We start from the raw sequence: 20,307 nt of genomic DNA, 5'->3' as shown, positions 1-20,307 counted from the left end.
ATGGAAAAATCAGTTCCAGAGAACCATTCCAGAACCCTTCGAAGATGGAAATCTCATTCCACCTCTGGATCAATCTGCTACTAGAGTTGGATAGTGTCCACTTGGTTAATACTGTTCCAGGACAGGAACTAGTGAGATAAAACTTTCTTATGAGGAGGCCTGGCTAGCATGTCAGGAGATAGGTGTTTCTTGGGTGACATGCTAACTCTCTGAGAAAACATGAGAAAAAAATGTTGAGGTGTAGAACTTGAGGACGGGTAGATTAGAGTTGAAGATTTATTGCCTCTCTCTCTCTCTCCTTTCTTCCTTTGGTGAAGGGAAGAAGTATGGAGACGGGAGGATGACAACTATTCCAATTCTCTGTCTTTCTAGTCTGGGGAGGGATGTTGGGGTGGGAGTGAGATGGATTGCTTAATCTAGGGCCCTATGATCCTTTAGTTCATATGATTAAGGACTTTTAAAAATTATACAGCAGGATTTAAAATTGTTGCCAGGGAAAGCAAAAAAAAAAAAATCCTTTGCTTCAGCTTTCTATTCCCTTTAGGCTTAGAAATACGAGGAAATTCTCGAGCATGTTTGTCTTAGGCATATTGTGTTCTTTCAGTGTAGTGAAATTGGAGAACAGGATGGGATGGAGTGGGAGCAAGTGCAAATTTGCTAAACAGGTTATCTTCAAATGTTTCTCAAATGCTTTTGGAGGCCAGCAAAAGAAATGTTAATGTGGCACTAATTTATTCAAGTCTATTGATTATCTTTTTTGGAAAAATGATATTTTATTTTTTTCTCAATTACATGGAAGACAATTTTTACATTTTAAAAACGTTTTTGAGTTCCAAATTTTCTAGTGATTATCTTGATGAGATCTGAATTCAGGGTGGCATGTGGAAGGTATGACATACATTTCAAATTGTGAGGACCAGCATTCCTGGTATCATCCCCAGAGGAAGAAAGGAGGAAAGAGATAATAAAACTTCAACCCTAATCTATCTGACCTCAAATTCTGTACCTCAATATTTTTTTCCTCACATTTTTCTCAGAGGGTTATCATCTGGCACAATGATGTCTCTTAATTCCTTAAAATGTGAAATGGAAAAAAATGGACCTGGGAATTACCAAGAGAGTTGTGTCCTGGCTCTGTCATTAATAAACTGATTTTGGGTAATTCACTTAGTCTCAATTTGCTTTATTTTCCTCATCTGAAAAACGGGCATCATACCTCCCAGAATTATTTTGAGAGTCAAATGAGACTATAGAAATGAACCCACAAGCTTTATATCAATTATTATACAAAAGGTGAGTAAAGTGCTTGAAGGTCTTACAAGAAGGAAAATGTTTTTAGTGTTTTGATGAAAGTAAGGATTGGACCTCAAGGATGGGACCACCTTCTGAACAAATACTTGGAAAAGTCCTCTGATTCCAGGTCACTAGGGAGAACATCCAGGGGCTGTTCTCTCCTACTTAGAAGTACAAAAAGAAAAGAAAATGAAAATCTGGCTCATTTTTGGGAAATGTATTTCAGAAGGAATACCATTCTGCCTATGACCTAATTTCTTTTTTTTTTCCCCAAGGCAAACAGGGTTAAGTGGCTTGCCCAAGGCCACATAGCTAGGTAATTATTAAGTGTCTGAGACCAGATTTGAACCCAGGTACTCCTGGCTCCAGGGCCGGTGCTTTATCCACTGTGCCACCTAGCCGCCCCATGACCTAATTTCCCCACCTGGCCACTGATCCTAGGTATAAAGGTTTGGGGAGACTCACTTGGAGTGGTTGAGTGAGCCTGAGATCTTCCTGCATGAAGAGCCATTGCCCCCACATACACCACACTTGTCCAATTTCCTAGGGGAGTCTACCACGTGATCACAACCAGCCTTGACACATTGACCTTGGACACAGATAGATAGAGTCTCTGGCCCACACAGGGTTCCATCAATCACCTGTAGTGGAGAGAAGACAAAGAAAAGCAGAAGGGAGGACAACTTAAGAATGGACAGGTGAGTTCACTTTCCTTCTGAATTCTGAGTCTGAGAATTCTTACTTTGGTTTCGAATACATTGAAATCACTCTTTCCTCGAGCTCTGCAGAACAGCTTGCAGCGGTCCCGGGGAGACACTCCTGCATACTTGGGGACCCACTGAAGGATATTCCCATGATCGTCAGTGATGTTGTAGGCATTGTACTTCTCACATTGCTGCTCTCTGAAACTTTTTCCTATAAAAGGTAAGGCAAGAGGATTTGGGTACTGAAGAGTATATAAAATTCTGGGATCTTTTAGTAAAGACAAAAATTTTTGAGGCTATATGGCAACTTGGGATACTACAACTGGGATTCATCCTTTGGTTAGGAGACAGACAAGAAGAACTCTGAAATCTCTTCCATCTCTATAATTCTATGATTCTATAAATTAAAAGAGAAGACCTTAACCCATCCCCATCATACCCAGGACTCAATTGCAAGAGAACTCAACACATTCTTATTAACAACTTTGGGAAGATCTTCATTATTTCTGTTTAACAGATGAATAAATTGACATAAGCTTCAAATTTTATCTCTCATGGCCTGTGTGATTTTGGTCAAGTTAATCTTTCTGCTCCTCAATATCTGCATTTATAAAATGAGGGGAAAGGGCTTTGAACTAGTTGGGTTCTATGGTTCATTTTAACTCTAAATTTATGCTATTACAGTCTTAAAAAATAAGAAGCCATTTGATAAATCTGAATATATACCACCAGAATTTCTCCAAGAACAGAAAAATAGCCTTAGTTTCTGTCCTTTGTTTTCTTTACAGACACTTTCTTGGCTTCTTAATCTGTTATCCTGCCTCCAACTGGCACTTCTATGCCAACAATTCCTCAAACTATATCTTTAGTCCTTATCTTTTCTGCAACTCCAATATTTACAACTATATATATATTATATATATTATATATATTATATATATATATATATATATATGACATTTCCATTTGTAATGTATGCTGATTTTGGTTCTGAATGAATAATTTCTTTGGAACTGTTTCTTCTATTAAATAAGGGCATTGCACTAGAGGACTAATAAGATTCCTTCCAGTTCAAACATTCCATATGATGATATTGGTATACTGGAAAGACCTGAATTCAAGTCCCACCTCCAATCCTTACTTTGTGTTCTTGGGCAAATCATTTCCCTGGACCTTAGTTTCCTCAACTGTAAAATTAAGGAATTAGACCAAATAGCCTCTTTAGTTTCCTAGCAATAAATCAATGATCTTAGGACCTTTAAGTCAATGTATTCAAAATTAACTTCTCTCCTTCTTAAAATCCCCATTTCTATTCATGGAACTACTATTTTTTCAATTTCCAAGCTAAAAGATCTTTAGCTATCTTTGCCTTTTTTTCCTCTCATTCATGCCTCTCATTCCATCTGTTGAGAAGGAGTATGGTATAATGAGTAGTGCTTGTTTTTAAAGCAGGAACATCTGAGTGTAAGTTCAGTCTCTGTTACATGTGCCGCTGCAGGCAATTCACTCTTTGTTCCTCAGGCACACCTCTAAGACTATAAGTTACAGATGACTTAATGAGGAATTTTTAGCACCAGGAATTCCTTGTGCAGATGAAATCATGGAGGTGAATCTCCTTTCTCCTCACCAAAAATAAAAGTTTAAATAGCCCTATCACATATCTTGAATTTGATTCTTTTTTTACTGCCACCACGTTAAGTACAGATCCTCAATACCATATAACTGAATTATTGTAATTGTCTCCTAGTCTATCCTTCCTGTCTGTGCTTCCTTCAATCCAGCTTCCTAGAATTTCCTTATGTCATTCCCAGGTAGATAAAGACAATGATTCCTTATTGCCTGTCACCTTATTTCCAAAGTCATTATTATAAAAACCCTCTGTAATCTACCTATGAGACTCCAAACTATCCTTTGCTCATTCATTCCTCCCTCCATGTCAACTCCCAAGACAGTCTCTCTCACCTGAAATACCTTTCCTCATCTTTCTACCTGTCAACATGGTACCTATTTGTCTAGATTCATCTCAAGTCCACTGTGTAGAACACAGTGGTAGGAGCCGGGGGAGACAAAAAGATTAAACATTTCATGGTGCCTGACTTATAGTAAGAGCTTAATAAATACTTGCTGACTAATTGACTCATAGTCTTGGGTTATGGAATTGAGAGACTTTAATAAAAATTCCTCAGTTGTGGAATGAGGGAACATAATCCAAATGAGTGCACATGTTACAAAATGATATGGGAAAGTTGTTTAATGGTTACAAAACAAGTGCTATGTCAGGTATTTGGTAGAGAAATATCTTTACTGCCTGGAGGCATCAAGGAAAAGATGGCTTTCTCTCACAAAGAAACCCTTGTCTATTCCTGTGTACATGATAGTCTTCTCCTGAACATTAACTCTCTTAGAATCTATACAATAGAATTTGATAATTTCGTATTTATCTTGAGTGTAGTGTTTTATTTCTCCAACTGGAGAGAGGCAGGGAGCATTCTTGTATTTTTTTTATGTCCCACAACACCTATCGCAGGTTTAGGCACATGACATGTGATCAGTAAATATTTGCTGATTGAGATGACAACGGAAATATTCATCTGACTGCTCCTCAGGCTACTTACCATTATTTTTATATTAAAAAAAATTATAGCATTGGGCACATCCCATGTATTGGGGCCAGATAAATCTCTATAATGTCAGGCCACTGGCCAGGGTTTCTAGGAGTAAGTCATTGCCAACCCTCTGCTCTCTTACAAAATTGCAAACAATGCAGTAGGCAGATGACAATGCCTCTGAAGATAGTCCCTTTTTTTACCCTTTCCAATCAGGTAAACTATTCCTAAAGTTTTTTCTATCTTTTTCAATGACTGTTAATTTTTCTAGGAAATCATGAGGGAGGCAAATGGCACCATGGGGAAAAGAAGTTTTCCCTCCCACTCTCTCATATTATTGTTCTTTAGTATTATTTTCTCTTCAGGTATATTTCTGTGCTATTTTTCCTAGCAAGAACCAAGGAAGGAATATGGCCAGGAGAGATAGATTTATCATTTCTTCACTGGAAAACTCAATCAGGTTCATTCTGTGGACCCAAAATAGGCAACTGTTCTCTGAAAGAATGTGAATGAGAGTCAGACTCAGAAATCCTCCTTCTGCCCTGGACTGAGTGTTGGCTTGTTAGAGTGAGGCTTTGGCTCTAAACCCTGTTTGGAAAGTCCTTCCAAACATACGGAGGGGGATTTGGCAGCCACAAGACCGGTTACTGTCCTAGCCACTCAATGGGAACAGCTGGGGTTTGGAATGACCTTGTCTAGACAGCTTTTCAATGCCCTAGCAATTCTTCCCCCTCACCACTTTGTTAGACATTTTCAGGGCAATGTCTGGTCTCTAGAAATTGAGTTTTCCGGCTCCCTACAGCCTGTTTCCATACTTGCTGTGTCCACTGGTGTCGACACAAAGAGTCCTTTCATCTCTGGCTCAGAACTCCCTTCCTTTGCCCTCCTGGTGATATGTAGCATCAGCAGCAACCCCCATTGTGAGCATTGCCTGTAAGCAGCCATTTACCATCAGGTGGACATTCCTCAGTGTGGCAGGACTGATACTTGGCTCTCTGGCCCACGCAGTACCGGCCTCCGTTCCTTGGTTCAGGGTCATTGCAGTCTCGGTAGGAGAACTGCACTCCTCCTCCACATGTGCGGGAACACTCCCCCCATGGCCCCCATGGGGACCAGCCACCATCCACGACAGGCTGAAACACAGGATACCTTACTTAGCGAGTCTAGTACTGTGGCAATAGGCTTGAATTCTATATCTTGTATGAGGCCTTTTGAGTCTCAACCTAGTTATTTGGGAAATCTTACATCCATACTACCAGTCCCTAATGGAAAGATTACCCTGATGGATATTCTAGATGTTACTGGGAGGAATAGTGAATTTATAAATGCTTCTAGTTGAGTCATTGACCTCTGAGAACAAATACATGTATCTAAAAGGACTAGACTTAACAATGTGACCTCTAACTATTGGAGGCTGGCAGCAAGGCAAGCCAAATAGATCTCCATAAGACCAGACCACTGGTCAGAATTTCCAAGGATTGTTTTAGGGCAGAGAATTCACAACCTCACAAAAATAAGACAGAATACCGCTGGGATTGGTAAGGGCAAGAAAGTAGATAAATATCCAGAGTGGGGAAGAAAAATAGACTTAAGAAATTATATGAAGTAGCCTGACTAAATAGACTGGTGAAGTGTGGAACAAAAGACATTTTTTAGAGCTGCACTCTTCTGTGATTTTCTAGATTACTTCTATTAGATGAGTGGCTTGAAGCAGAATGCAAACTAACTGGATGCTTACTGATGAAAGGGGCCAGCCCAGTGAACTCCAAAAAGGGCTCAGAATGAAAAAGAATAATCACACCAGACTTTTTTATAGTGCTTTGAGGTTTACAGACTCATATATGAGAGAGCCCAATCTGAATAGCAATCTGAAGCTATGAGACTTTGGACCACCCTGTACTATCTCATTGAATCCTTTACAACAGCACTGTAAAATAGGTACTTAGAGGCATTATCATCTTCATTTTACAGATGAGGAAAATGAAGATCTAGAAGTTTACTGGTTTGCTCAAGGTTGTATAGCTATCACATTGGGGCTTCAAAGTCAAGTCTTCCAAGTTTGATTCCAGTGTTTTTGTTTTGTGTTTTCTTTTTCTCTATGTCACAGTTGCCTCCCAAATCTAATAAATCTCACCATTCCAAGTTAGAAGAAACTGTGAAAGGAACAAAGAAATCAAAAGCCTTATTAGTAGTGGGGAAATCATGCTCTTCAAATTTGGGTAGTCCTGGGGGCCTGCTTTCTCAAATCTCTCAGAGAAGGTCTAGAAATCTTTTTTCCTCTTTATACCATTCTAGCCTCCTTTTCTAGTTCAATTATGTAACTTCCCTGATGATACAAATAATAGCCACTTATGTCTAGTTTTGATGCTTCTGTTCTAACTGTAGGATGTCTGTCTTAAACTTTTAAGTATTTAGTGAGTAGGGATCATGTCTATGTGATCATCTTAATATTGTGGACATATTATTAGATGCTGGAGGGTAATGGAGTATAGTATAATGGAAAGAGAATTGGTTTCAGAGGTACAAGAGCTGGATTCAAGTTCTGCCTGCCTCTTTTACTTACTAACTTGATGAGCATGGGTAAGTCTCTAGACTTCCCTTAGCAGCATCTAGGTGACTTGAACTTGAGAAGCCTGAGGGTCAAATCAGAAATATACTACATGATTTGAGCAAATCACTTAGCCTCTGTTTCCTTATCTATAGATGGAAGAATCATGATGATACCAACCTTATAGGGTTTTTGTGAAATTCAAATGAGATAACATATGTAAAGGTTTTTGCAAATCTTAAAGTGCTGTATAAATTTTAGTTATTATTTTTAGATCTTAGGGTAGCAAGGTGATGCATCAGATAGAATGCTAGGCTTGAAGTCAAGATGACAACTTCCTCAGTTTAAATTCTTACTAGCTGTTTGACCTTGGCAAGTCACTTTTTTGCCTCAGTTTCCTAATCTATAAAATGATCTGGAGAAGGAAATATTAAGCCATACAGTATTTTTGCCAAGAAATCCCCAAATGGTGTCACAAGGAGGCAGACAGCATCGAAACAATTGAATGACAATAATTAGATCTTATTCTATGAGCCTTTTTTTTTCTCATCTGAAAAATGGGGATGAGAATATGTGTATTATCTATCTCATCCTTTGTATATACTAAGGTACTATATGAAGGTGGGTTATGATACTCAAAAAACATAGGTAAGCACACCTTCTTTTACCAATGTGATCCTAAGTAGCCTCATTACTCACCTTTGGCCTCATTACTTCCTCTTCAGGCAGACAGTTACCATCCCAACATAGGTGACCATCTTTACAGGGTGTTCCATCAGCCCAGGGCAGGCTGCCATTCTTAGTATGACAGAGGGGTTCAGCACCATCTGTTCTGCACCAAAGCTGGGTACAGATATCCTGGGCTGAGGTGTTGGGACAGTGGCGGAAGCCAGGTCCAAAGATTTGCTGGCATTGTCCATCCAGCTTATAGAGGGCCTCACGGCCTGGGAGGTTGGAAGGTAGAGGGATAGCTGCAGTTGGGGCATCTAATAGGCAGTGACCTGGTTGAAAAAGAAAGAAACAAGCCTTCAGTAATTCCCATTACTACCCCTAAGTCAAAATCAAATTCCTAACTATGGGCTTCCTGGTCTCTTTTTTTCCCATTAATGTGCTCCTCCTTTTTCTCTACAATTGAATTAACCCCAATTCTTGATCTTCTGCATGTGTATCATCTACTTTTTTGGATCATTATTATAGTCATATTTTGAGGTCACTTTCATCTTCCACTTACAACCCAGTTCTCAGTCATGTCTCCATTCCCTATGGCCTCCCAATTAGTCTTTGTACACTTAGATAATGAAAGGTACTATTAATATTTAATTTTCTTTAGACTTCAGAAGGCAAGGCTTTTTTCCCCACTGATGCTGATCTCAAACCCTTCCAATTCCCAAATTATTTGCTTTTCTGACTTCAGGAAAGATTCAGAAGGCTCTAAGGGGCAAATTCTAAGTGTTGCTAGCTCAGGAAAAAAAGAGAGAAAGTCCAAGTGATACCTACCATGTCCTCCATCCAGAAACTCTGTGATGTATTTGGCACTACAAGGAGACCAGGGTACTGTCTTGTTTAAGTGGACAAAGAGAGGAGCCATCATATGGTGCTTGCCCATTGGTCCAAACAATCGCTCACAGGTTTTGGAGTCATCATGAGGCATGCTAAGCACATGTCCTAGTGAGGAAGACACATTATATTATTAACTTGCCAGTCTTCCAATGTCCATCTTTCTCTTGTCCCCAGCTGCACACATAATCCCACCTGACCTTAGAGTGATCCCCTGCATCAACTTAATGCAAACCCTACAATGGAGTGTTCATCAGTTTTCCAAATAAAGTTCTTACTACATTAGACTGTGGCAGGGCTAGATGGTGCCTTGAGCATAGTTTAAACATAAATGCTACTTGACTGACAGGTAGAAACTGTCTCATGATCAAGATCATTCTTTTCTAGTACCTTATGATATTTTCTGACAGCTACCTACTTCAGGATGCCTTCTGGGATTAGAAGAGAAGCCTTGATTTCCCACTTTTGCTCACTTCATTCTGTCTTAAAACATCTCTTCATTCGTCACCCTAAAAAAAAATGTCCTTACAGCTTTGCCTGTATATCATATCAAAAATTTCACTTATTTGGTTTCATATATATTTGGTATGTGACTTACATACCTGTTTATGAACATGTTGACTACCACATTAGAATATAAGCTCCTTGAGGGCAGGGGCCTATTTTTCACCTTTTTATTTATATCTCAAGAGCAATAAATGCTTGGCAATTGGTTACTTTGAAGGTATAGTTTTCAGGAGATGATTGCTATTCAAAAATTTTTTTTTAGAGTTAGAAGGGAGCTTAGAAATTATTTAGGTGTTGACTTGGTAGTGCATACCTGTAATACCTACTATTAAACCTCTAGAGTTCTTAGTTGTTGTGTAATTCTATATTTGCATTAAGTCACTAATTGAATCTCTGGGAGTAGAAAGCCACAAGGCAGCCTAGGAAAAGGCAAACTGCTCCAGGTCAGAAGCAAAGTAAGTCAGATGTTCATGCCAATGAACATTGGATTGGGTCCACTGAAGTCCAGCCTGAATGAGGCTCAATATCTCAAAATAAATTATTTAAGTCAAATTCTTCCTTTTTTTACAGATGAGGGAACTGAGGCCTAGAGAGGTACACTTAAAGTCACACAGCTGGTTAATGGCAGAGCTAGGATTCAAACCTAGATCTTATCTTTGTATTGACTCTTTCTACTAAAATGTAGCTAGATGTATATCATATTAGTGTTTTGGTCTTAGCCAAAGGATTTTTAGCTTGAAGTCAATGAACTTAAAAAAAACATAATAAATGTGCAATAAATATATAGCACATATATATATAATACATATTTATATGCATTTATTCTCTCTCTCTCTCTCTAAAATATAAGTTCACTGACTCCAAGTTAAGAATCCCCTTCTTATAACAGTATATTTACAATAATATATATACATATATATATATATATATATATATATATATATATATACTATACAATTGGTTTCCTTTATGTTGTTCAGTTGTATTTGTTATGTCTGACTCTTTGTGACCTCATTTAGAGTTTTCTTGGCAGAGAAACTGGAGTGGTTTCCCATTTCCTTCTCCAGCTTATTTTACAGATGAGGAAACTGAGGATTAAGTGACTTGCCTAGGTTTACACAGTTAGTATCTAAGATCTGATTTGAAGTCAGAAAAATGAATCTTCCTGATTCCAGGTCTGACACTTTATTCACTGTGCCACCTAGTTGCCCCTCAGTTTCCTTTGGCATCCTATGTCTTTTGTTTTATGCATTTAAGAACATTCTTAAAAGTCCAGAAAGGACTTTATAAAGCTTCACCAAAGGAATCTATGACATTAAAAAAAGTTTAAGAAACTCTATCTTTGACTGAGACCCTCAAGTGATCTGTGCTCCTTCAGCACATACCCTTGATTCAAACAATAGAGCCACAAACAAATATTGATCTGAGTTCTGTGGTGACTGGTTATGGCTGGTCAAGAGACCTGTGATTTCTTCAGTACATGGGATAGCAGACATAGACTAGGAAACCTTCTCTATTGCTGTAGTCACCAATTTCCTACAAGAAAAACTCACCTAATTCATGAGCCAGAGTGTAGGCAGCCTGGAGCCCCTCATCTTCGATTACAGAACAGCTCTTCTCCGGGTCACATATAGTTCCTATGTCAGCCACGCCTAAGGTGTCACAGCTCTGTTGCCCACAGAAATCCTGTTCAATGGGAAGATAGTCTCATGGAGTGGCAACCAGAACCTTTCACTCTCCTACTTAAGGCTCAACTAACACAAAGAATACCTGCACAGCAATTTATATTTTCTAAGCCATTCTCATGGAAATTGAAGAATGTCAGTAGCTTATTATTCTTAGATTTTTCTACCTGCTTGAATCCTGTGAAAGAATCTGATATTTCGAGCTAGAAGGGACCTTAGAGGTCTTTTAGTTCAAGCCCCTTCTTTTACAGATGAGGCAAATGAGGTTCAGAGAGATTAAGTAATTTGCCAGTTAATGAGAGAGCCAGGATTAGTCTACTTTGTGGTATTTTTCCAATTATGCAGAGACTCCTACTGTTTCCCCTTAGGGATTCATCAGTCATCAAGATGTGGACTGATGGTGGATTTCTGGATGGTGTAAAAGATGACCCAGAGATTTCTCTTCCTCCTCAAAAAAGCCCTTAGGACCAGTATAAAGGTAAGTCCAATTTTTTTTAATCTTAAAAGTGAAATCCTTGGTTTTTCTTGATCACTTTCATTGCAATGACTAAAAAGGGAGATCATTTCCTGAAAGGATAATTAGTGATCATCTAGTCTGATCTATACTTGATCAAAATTCCTCTTTCCAACATACCCTACAAGTAGGCAGTCCATCTCTGTGTGAAGACGTCCAGTGAAGGAAAACTACTACCACTCATGGCAGCCCATTCTACTTTTGAGCAGCATTCATTATAGGGAATTTTTCCTTTATATCAAGTCTAAACCTTCCTTTTTGCATTGCTGTTAGCTTGAAGCTGTGGGGTCTAATTATTCTTCCACATGACAGCCCTTCAAATAATCGAAAACATCTATTGTCTCATTTATCCTGGACATTATTGCTTAATAAGACTAATGGTGCCTAAATATGATATACCTTTTTGGACTGCCATAACACATGTTGCCTCATTAAGCTTATAGGACACTGAAACTCTTAAATTTTTTTTATAGGAATGTCACTTCTTTGCATTTTTTACCTCTAATATTGACTTTTCAGTTTAAGATTTTAAATTTATTTTGGGGCAACTAGGTAGTGCAGTGGATAAAGCACAGGTCCTGGAATCAGGAGAAAAATTCAAATCTTCCTCAGATGCTTACTAATTGTAAGTCACAATCCAAATTATTTTGAAAAAAAGTATTCTTATTGAATTTCAACCTAGATTTGGATCAATGCCTAGCAGTTGAGATGTTAATTTTGGATCCTGAATTTGTCTCACTTGCAAATGCCATCTCTACATTTTTCTAAGTGATTGAAAAAAGATATTAAATAGCATAGGCCAAATTCAGATGCCTAAAGGCATTCTACTTAGAAATTTTTGAAGCTGACATCAAACTATTAATGATTATTTTTAGTAATCATTTGTAACCAGTTCAGATTCAATCCGTTTATACTATTAGCAGAATACAATGAAAAGAACATTTTCTTTCTACTTCCAAGTAGAGGACCTGGGATTAAATTCTGACTCTGTCACCTGTCTTTGTGATTTTGTTAAATTACTGCTTTTTTTGGACTCAGTTTACTCATCTGCAAAAATAGAGAGGGTATGACTAGATAATTTCCTTAGATCTTTCCCAGTTCCAAATTTTCAGTCCTATGTTCTAGCCCATTTCTCTCCATCTTGATCACAAGATTATCAAGAGAGTTTCTGTTAATATCTAAGTGGTGTTATCCATTGCATTCCTTTGATCTACCAGTATAATAGTTTGATAATTCTGTTGAGTTTTGATCTTCTCACCATGGGAACTCCTTCCACCAGTAGAGATTTCAACCTATATAGGAGTTCTCATCCTGTGCAATTCTTGTCTATGTCTTTCTATATATTTTCCACGAGGAGGGGGCATCTAACATGCTACACAGGTCTATAGGCAACAGGCTTCCAAGAAGTCTTACATAGTACATTATATGAGTATCAGTGGAACTCTTGCACATGGGGTATGACTAGCCCTTCTTTTCTTATGTCAAATTTCTTGTGATAATTTTTAATTTGAACTTTTTATTAGTGCTATACTGAAGGTCATTTATGCTTCTTATCTTTCTCTATTGCCTTTTGGGTGGCCCACAAATTTAATTCTTCAGAGATCATGATATTCCATGATTAGCAGTTTTATAGCATCATCTGAAAAATATTATGTTGGTAAAAAGATGAGCCTTTGTTTTAGGGAAAAGTTTGGCATTATGAAAAAACACTGCAGAATATTTTAAATGAAAGCTAGCTCATTTCCTACCTTCTTTTTAAACCTGCAATATCTGACCAAGGTAGGTGTCCTACCTAACCCTGCACCATAGGTTATTATATATCCAGTCACACATAAGCTGAAACAAGAGCCATTTTTCATCTAATTGTTTTTTCTTTGTGAATGGTTAGGTTAAACATTTGGAATAACTATAGGTCTCATTTAGGAAGAAATGCAATGTGCAAGTGCCTTATGGAAGCAGGACAATGCCAGCCATCATTAGGAACATGTGAAAGACCTTGCAGTCTCCAAGAAATTTCTCTTTGATTTGGAGTCTGTGCAGATGTTCTCCATGACAGTAACCAACCATCCTGTCCTTGACTGGGCATACAATCTCTCTGTTTTATGACCTACTTGATATCACTAATCAAAGAATTGATGAAAAAATTATTTTGGTGTTGCATTTCTAACTATCAAAGAATTTTGAGTGAGCCTTTAACATGTTCTGCCTAACATGACTAATCTAGTAAATCTGTACCCCCCCAGAAAAGGAAATGAGGTAAATCTCTTATGACTTGTTCTTTATTCCTTCCTTTTTTTGAGGATGAGGGAAGTGGGGTGGTTTGGAGGCACTTGGGATTGAATGATTTGCAGTGTCAAACAGCTAAGTTATTGCTGGAGGCTGGTTTTGAACTCAGAACCTCCTGACTCTAGGGTCCATACCATATCTACTGTACCACCTAGCTACCCCATCATGACCAGTTCTTGATGGAGTTATAGTGGCTTTTTGTGATTACTATTTCCTTTTCTAGATGTTCACTAACTACCCTTTAATAATATTTTTAAAAATTTTATCAGAAATTGAAGGCAAATTCATTTTCCTATGAAATGGGATATAGATTCTATACTTTTTCTCCCCCCTAAAAAAAATCAAGAAATTTGATTTTATCCAAAACTGCAGTGCCTATTCCCTTTTCTATAATCTTTCAAAGAAATCTGACAATAAGTGCCAATAATTGGAGCTGCCAGTTCTTTCAATGACTAAGAATGTACTTTGTCCAGGCTTGGCAACATAAATATTTAGGGAAGATAGGTGAGTTCTTACTCTCTCATTTCTTGTCTTGAGTGTTATTACTTATTAGACATGTTGTTCTGTTCTTTCCCAGGCTGATTTGTCCTGTAGATTTTTAAATCATTGGATTCTACCCATCCTTTCTTTGAAACCTCTGAGATCTGTTCTTTCCAAAGCCTGAGTAACAGTGACCAGTTTTCTTCTCCTCTATCACAAATGCCAAAAAAGAATGGTCATTTCCTCTTAAGATTCTCCTGATTTCTACTTTAGCAACCCAGTCCTTTTGTGTTGGTGTGAATCAGTTTCATTTCTTTTTGGGTTCTTCTGCCTTCTGAAGAATGAAATTATCATTGAAATAAGCCAATAAATTATTAGCTGTTTTTTTGAAGGGGTTCATAGTAAGACAATGAGATAGAGAGAAATGAGAGAGAAAAAATGAAATGAGAAAGAATGAAACAGAGAGCTCCACCAGATGTTTAAGTGTATTCATTTGAGATCTCTCTCTCTTAGCTCTTTTTCTTCTTCAGCTGGATATGTTTTTTTCCCCTGAATTTAGAGCATCTGTGATCTAGAATATATCTTTACCTCTAAATGTCATTTAATAATATCATTTGCTTTCAGGTGGGAATGCATTTAAACCACACTGAACATAGCACCTCTCCTAATTTTATAAGGCTATGGACAAGATCCCTTGCCTCCCTGGTTCTGGTGTTTAACAACTATCTCTGGTAGAAATTACTACTTATGACTAACTTAAAGTCCATGAGCTGCTTTGTCCCTTGCTTCAAGGAGTTAAATGACTGGCTAGTCACTGAGATCCAAATAAGAACTGTTCTTTTCTTTCCAATACCCTGTACTAAGATGTCTTCCCTGACTCTTCCCGTTTCTGCAACTTTTGGCACAGACCTGTCTGGTGAGCAGAATGGCGGTATCATAGTGTTCAGGGTTGCGATCACTAGGGGGATTGAACTGCTGTTGCCAGCTGCAGAAATTACGAAGTGTGAGCCCGCCATTATCTGATACTTCTGGCCCCCACTTCTCATCTTCCACCACCAACACCTTGACCACGACTAGATTGATGGAGTTCTTCAGGCTGGGGTGCTTGTAGATCCGAGCTGCCACTGACATCAGTGTCAGAATGTGATTCTGCCAGGAGGAAAGGACACCAGGAGAAATAAAAGGTTAAATGCTGTGAGAAAGAACTAAGAATGCTATAAAATTTGCAGAAGACTTTCCCTATATTATCTCATTTGAGTGTCCAGTAAAACTATGAGAAAACTAAGGCAGACAGAGGTGATGTGAATTGTTCAGGGTCACATAGCTAGTAAGTGTCTAAGGTAGAAATTGAACTTAGGTCTTTCCGATTTCAAGTCCAGTATTTTCTCCACTGGCCCATACTGCCTCTAGACTAATATGACTAGTTATTTTAAAAATAAATTTTGATTGCTCTTTTACCCATGTATTCATTCTTTTACCCTTCCCTAATGAGAGTCATCCCTTATGACAAAGAGGGGAAAAACAAGAACAAAAAAACCAACAAAAAATCAATAAGACTAAGCAAACATCTCAAAGTAGTTTTTCATATCAATGTTTCCCCATAAGAGGAGGTGTCTTATCTTCTTCCTTCTCTGGAACTAAGTTTTTCAAGTCTTCTTTGCCTTTCCATGGCATAGGCATTTTCTTAGGGGAAAAAATCAACTGATCCATTCTTACCCCCAAAAGAAATTTGTCTGATGGTCTATGGAGTAACCTGTACTTTTCAGGTAAGAGAGAGCAACTTAAGTTGCTGACAGTTGCTGAGACTGTCTGTCTAAGGATCTGATGTCATGAATTTCTGTATGCACAGCTCTATGGATCTGCTCAAGTCTCTTAAAATGAGTGGGATGAATAAGAATGAGGTAGCTCAGGATCACACCTGCCTTCAGTTCATCTCAGGGAAGACAGATGGCACAGAGATCATAGTTTGGCCCTGGTCCTGTTCTCAAACTGCCAATTACTTCCATGCTAGATAAATTCCAGGGGTTTAAGTCAGATTCCCTTAATTTTCCTTTCTCATTGTCTTTTTCAAGTTGGTCTTCTTGGATCAGTTGACAGATTGAGAGGGGAAGGGATGGAGTAAGAGTCCAGAACTGACTGGGAACCTGGCTCCCTGTCCTCCAGGCTGGTCAGCATCCTGTAACCTCCGGGTCATGTAATCCTATCTTCCATCTCCTCTGTGGTCAGGAAGGTGGGAGGGTGGTGAGGACAGCAGAGGTAAGTCCAGAAAAGGACATTCCACAGGCTAAAGCCATGTGTGGGAGTTCCAGACGAATCCCATTATTTGTGAATGGGATTTGTCCATGCACCTCTTGGTCTTTAAGCCAGATATTGGACAGCCCCACAGACATGGGGTTGGGAGGTTACTTAGCATGTCAAGCACTGGAGCAATGTTTAGGCTGATGTAAACATCTTATCAGCAACTTTAGAACTTGGCAATGGATGGGCAGTTGGATTCATGAGAAACAAGGCAATTATTATGCAACCCTAGGCCAAGGATTCAGAAGCTTATTCCCAGACAGGGTCCTTTTTTTAGAGGGTGTTCAGAGGGACAAAAGAACCACTTGCCTTATAAAGAGGGGAGGCAAAGGGTCTGACAGCATGATGACTCTTTCATAGACGTTGTAAGGATGAAGAAAGTAGCAGATATCAATTGTTTTATGCCAGTCACAGTGGTTGAGCATGTCATATTAAAGGTTTTAAGACATAAAAGTAGTCTCTGCTTCCCCCCAAAATGTACAAAACTGAAAGTCAAACTGTTTCAGTCATATCCAACTCTTTGTGACCTCATTTAGGGTTTTCTTGGCAGAAGTGCTAGAGTGGTTTGCCATTTTCTTCTCCATTTCATTTTTATAGATGAAAAACCTGAGGCAAATAGGGTTAAGTGAATTGTCCAGGGCCATATAGTTACAGTCTGAGGCCAGATTTGGTCTCTAGAAGAAGAATCTTCCTGACTCCAGGCCTGGCACTCTGCTATCTAATTGCCCTAAAGAAAATATAGAAAATATCTGACTTCTTTAGTGGACAGAACAAGAGGGAAAGGTATTTAGTTCCAACAGGAAGGACTGAGGCTAGACTTCGGAAGAACTTCCTGTTAATAAAAGTTTTAAGATATTTGAACACAAGGGAAGCCTTAGAATTGTAAGTTTACTTTGGACTAGGGAATAAAAACTCACATTTATATAGCAATTTATAAAGTGATTCTTCCTCAGAGTAACCCTATAAGGTAAGAAGAATAAAGGTCTTTTGGTACTTCTTTCGGCCCCCCCCCCCCCCCCCCCCAGACCTGTGATTTTATCAGTAAGGGAGCTACTGGTAAGAAAACTCCCTCTACTGGGGTATATCTACAACTGTCCTTCACTTTATAGTCTTAAGGCAGCCAGTATATTTCAGGGGTAGAACCTGAAACCAGATCATCCTGACTTCAAGGTCAATCCTCTATATACTATCAGTGTAAACTTTATTATTCCCATTTAACAGATAAGAAAACTGGAACTCAGCAAACTTGACTTGCTCATAGTTGTAAAGCTACTTGGTATCAGAGCTGGGATTTGAAGGCAAACCTTCTGGCTCCAAGCATGAGATGTTTTCCACTATAACATGCTTTCTCATAACAACAAGATGTCTTAAGGTCTCTACTACCTTCTCACAATTTCTAGAGATTACCTATCTACATTATTAAATTCAAAGCCTGGAACTTAATTCTCTTTGCTGAACCTCCCCTTATTTGTCATCTTAGTTTTTGGATCTTTCTTAGCTTTGATGGGTACTTAAACTATTCTCCTGGAGACAGGGCTTTGGGAGGAAGGATTAAGAAGGCACAGAACTGAGGTAGCTTAGGTGGTAACAGTGAGGCAGGGGAACTTCTGAGTGGTTGCTAATTTTTTGGATCTGAGGCCATGCTCAACTTAGGAAGCTACCCTAGGAAGGTAGGCTCAGCAGCTAGGCAAAGAAAAAATAAGTACATGCTGCTAAGGAATAGATAAGATCCTGTCTCCCTGGGCCAGTCTGGGTCCCAGCAGCAGCAGCAGGAGGTTTGTAGAAGAAGAGATGGAATGATGGGTAGGTGGAAAGAGGTACCAGTAGCTGGATCAACTCTAGGGAATCTGCCTCTGTGCCTTGGCCCTCTCAACTAAGTAGCATCTTTGCAGATTCTCAGAGTTAGAAGAGTTTAGAGATCAGGCAGTCTCAACCTGAACCCAGTCAAGAATTCCTTCTATATAGCATCCCTGACAAGTTATCCTTCTACATTCCAAAGACCTTCAATGAGGGGAAGTCTCACTGCCTTCCAAGGTAGACACTCATTCTACTTTTCTATACTTCTTAAGTTTTTTTTTTCTTACATTGGGCATAAAGTCAGACTAAGTCTCATGATACCTCAACACCAGGCAGTGTTTATAGGTGTTTTTTGACATGCTGAACTGAAAGATTTTATTCCCTTGTTGAGGCACTTTTAGGAATCTTTTGGCATCAAGACAGGTCTCCTCCACTTAATGTTCTCAGGCTCTTGGAAAGACCTTGATCTCCAGTGGACTTCCTTGGACATAATCTTTCCTTTGATAGAGGAAGGAAAGGAAATTGAACAGAACAAGTTACAACTAAAAAGCAAATGGTGAATGGCATCTCTTGAGTTTTCCTACTGAAATTCCCCCGTGGGTTTAGCATAGACCAGAAAGAAGAAAGACTTTTTGCTTTAACCTTCTTTCCCTGAGGCTGATCTCCTGGCATCTGAAATAATTCTGAAGGGTATGGTGGCAGGAGGGCTGAAGAAAGAAAAGAGCAATGGAAGGAAAAGAGAAGGTACAGAAAGAACTACTCTCAACCTTCCTTCCTCTTGAGTTCAGACCTTTGAGATATCCTTAGCCAGAACAAAGTGAAGTCACCTCCCCAAAGCAGGTTATTTTAATAATAATAATAATAATAATAATAGTAATAAGTAGTAGTAGTAGTAGTAGTAGTAGTTTAAGGTTTGCAAAACATTTCATCTGTGTCTTCTCATTTGACATCTCATGACAATCCTCTGAGATAGGTACTGTTAATTATCCCCATCTTACAAATGAGGAAACTGAGGTAGTAAATAACTTGCCCAGGGTCATATAGCTAGTCAGTATCTGAGACAGGAAGTGGACTGAACACCAGAGGATGACCCTCAAATGTATACCCTTTTCCCTTCCATACCACCCATCTATGCTAAGAAAAAAAAATACAAGTTATTGCAGAGATCATAGCATATGACCCCTCCTACCTGAACCACCCAAGATAGCAAAGTTTAAAAAATAATAGCTAATTACCTGTGGGTTTAAAATAGACATTAAAATTATCTATGCCTTTAAAATAGATTTATTTCAGCAATGAAAAGTACCCACAGAAGGGCAGTCACCTCTATTAAGCAACAGTACCTGTCAGAAATCAAAGCCTTTCTCCTTCTGCTATTTATATCTACGACAGTGGCTCTGTTTGGCAAAATGAAGGGGAAAGAATATTGTGTTTGGGGGGGCCAGAAGCACATCTGATACTCATGACTACATGGATAGTAAATCATTTAAACTCTCAGACTCAGTATTCTTATTTGTAAAATGGGGACAACAATGCCTCCCCTATCTCATGTTTCCTTGAGGAAAAGCACTCTATAAATAAGACAGGGATACTTTCAAATCATCCTAGACAAAGAGATAATTTAATCTCTTCTGTAATTTTGGTTTTTATTGTCCAGATACTCTTCTTGTTATTTGATCAAAGTTCGTCCTATTATAATTTAAGACCATTTTTTAAAAATGGAATTCATTTTTCTTCAACTGAAAGAAAATTTTGCTTGATTCTCTCTTTTTAGTTATATGCACTTAGGAAAGTTATCTCATGACTCGTTTTTCCAATTGTAAAATAGGTATAGTGGAACAACTATGTGATGCAGTGAACAGAGCACCAGCCCTGAAGTTAGGAGGACCTGAGTTCAAATGTGGCTTCAGACACTTGACACTGGCTGTGCGACTTTGGACAAGTCACTTAACCTGGATTGCCTCACATCCAGAGCCATCTCTAGTTGTCCTGATCCATATCTGACCATTAGACTTAATTGGAGAAAAAAGTG

The 20,307-nt window shown here is 38.6% G+C and overlaps 1 protein-coding gene and 1 long non-coding RNA gene across 3 annotated transcripts in view; one reads left to right on the top strand and one right to left on the bottom strand.

Annotated features, from left to right (window-relative positions):
• The window catches only part of LOC141508042 (uncharacterized), a 90,041-nt gene that overhangs the window by 50,006 nt on the left and 19,728 nt on the right, over positions 1 to 20,307 (top strand). For both annotated transcript variants that reach the window (XR_012474328.1, XR_012474327.1), the window contains exon 2: positions 11,269 to 11,378. This is a non-coding gene — a long non-coding RNA (uncharacterized LOC141508042). The remainder of the gene's footprint in view (positions 1 to 11,268; positions 11,379 to 20,307) is intronic.
• ADAMTS8 (ADAM metallopeptidase with thrombospondin type 1 motif 8) overlaps positions 1 to 20,307 on the bottom strand; it is a 29,493-nt gene that overhangs the window by 4,366 nt on the left and 4,820 nt on the right. Inside the window, exons 2-8 of the mRNA XM_074216290.1 lie at positions 15,090 to 15,329; positions 10,769 to 10,901; positions 8,649 to 8,816; positions 7,851 to 8,152; positions 5,553 to 5,736; positions 2,036 to 2,208; positions 1,759 to 1,934 (exon numbers count right to left, since the gene is read on the bottom strand). Coding sequence (XP_074072391.1) covers positions 1,759 to 1,934; positions 2,036 to 2,208; positions 5,553 to 5,736; positions 7,851 to 8,152; positions 8,649 to 8,816; positions 10,769 to 10,901; positions 15,090 to 15,329 — 1,376 coding nt within the window. The remainder of the gene's footprint in view (positions 1 to 1,758; positions 1,935 to 2,035; positions 2,209 to 5,552; positions 5,737 to 7,850; positions 8,153 to 8,648; positions 8,817 to 10,768; positions 10,902 to 15,089; positions 15,330 to 20,307) is intronic.

Source organism: Macrotis lagotis, chromosome 1 (genome assembly GCF_037893015.1).
Source record: "Macrotis lagotis isolate mMagLag1 chromosome 1, bilby.v1.9.chrom.fasta, whole genome shotgun sequence".
NCBI lineage: Eukaryota > Metazoa > Chordata > Mammalia > Peramelemorphia > Peramelidae > Macrotis > Macrotis lagotis.
Note: the sequence above shows the minus strand (reverse complement) of the source record. Positions and strands in the feature narration are given on the sequence as shown.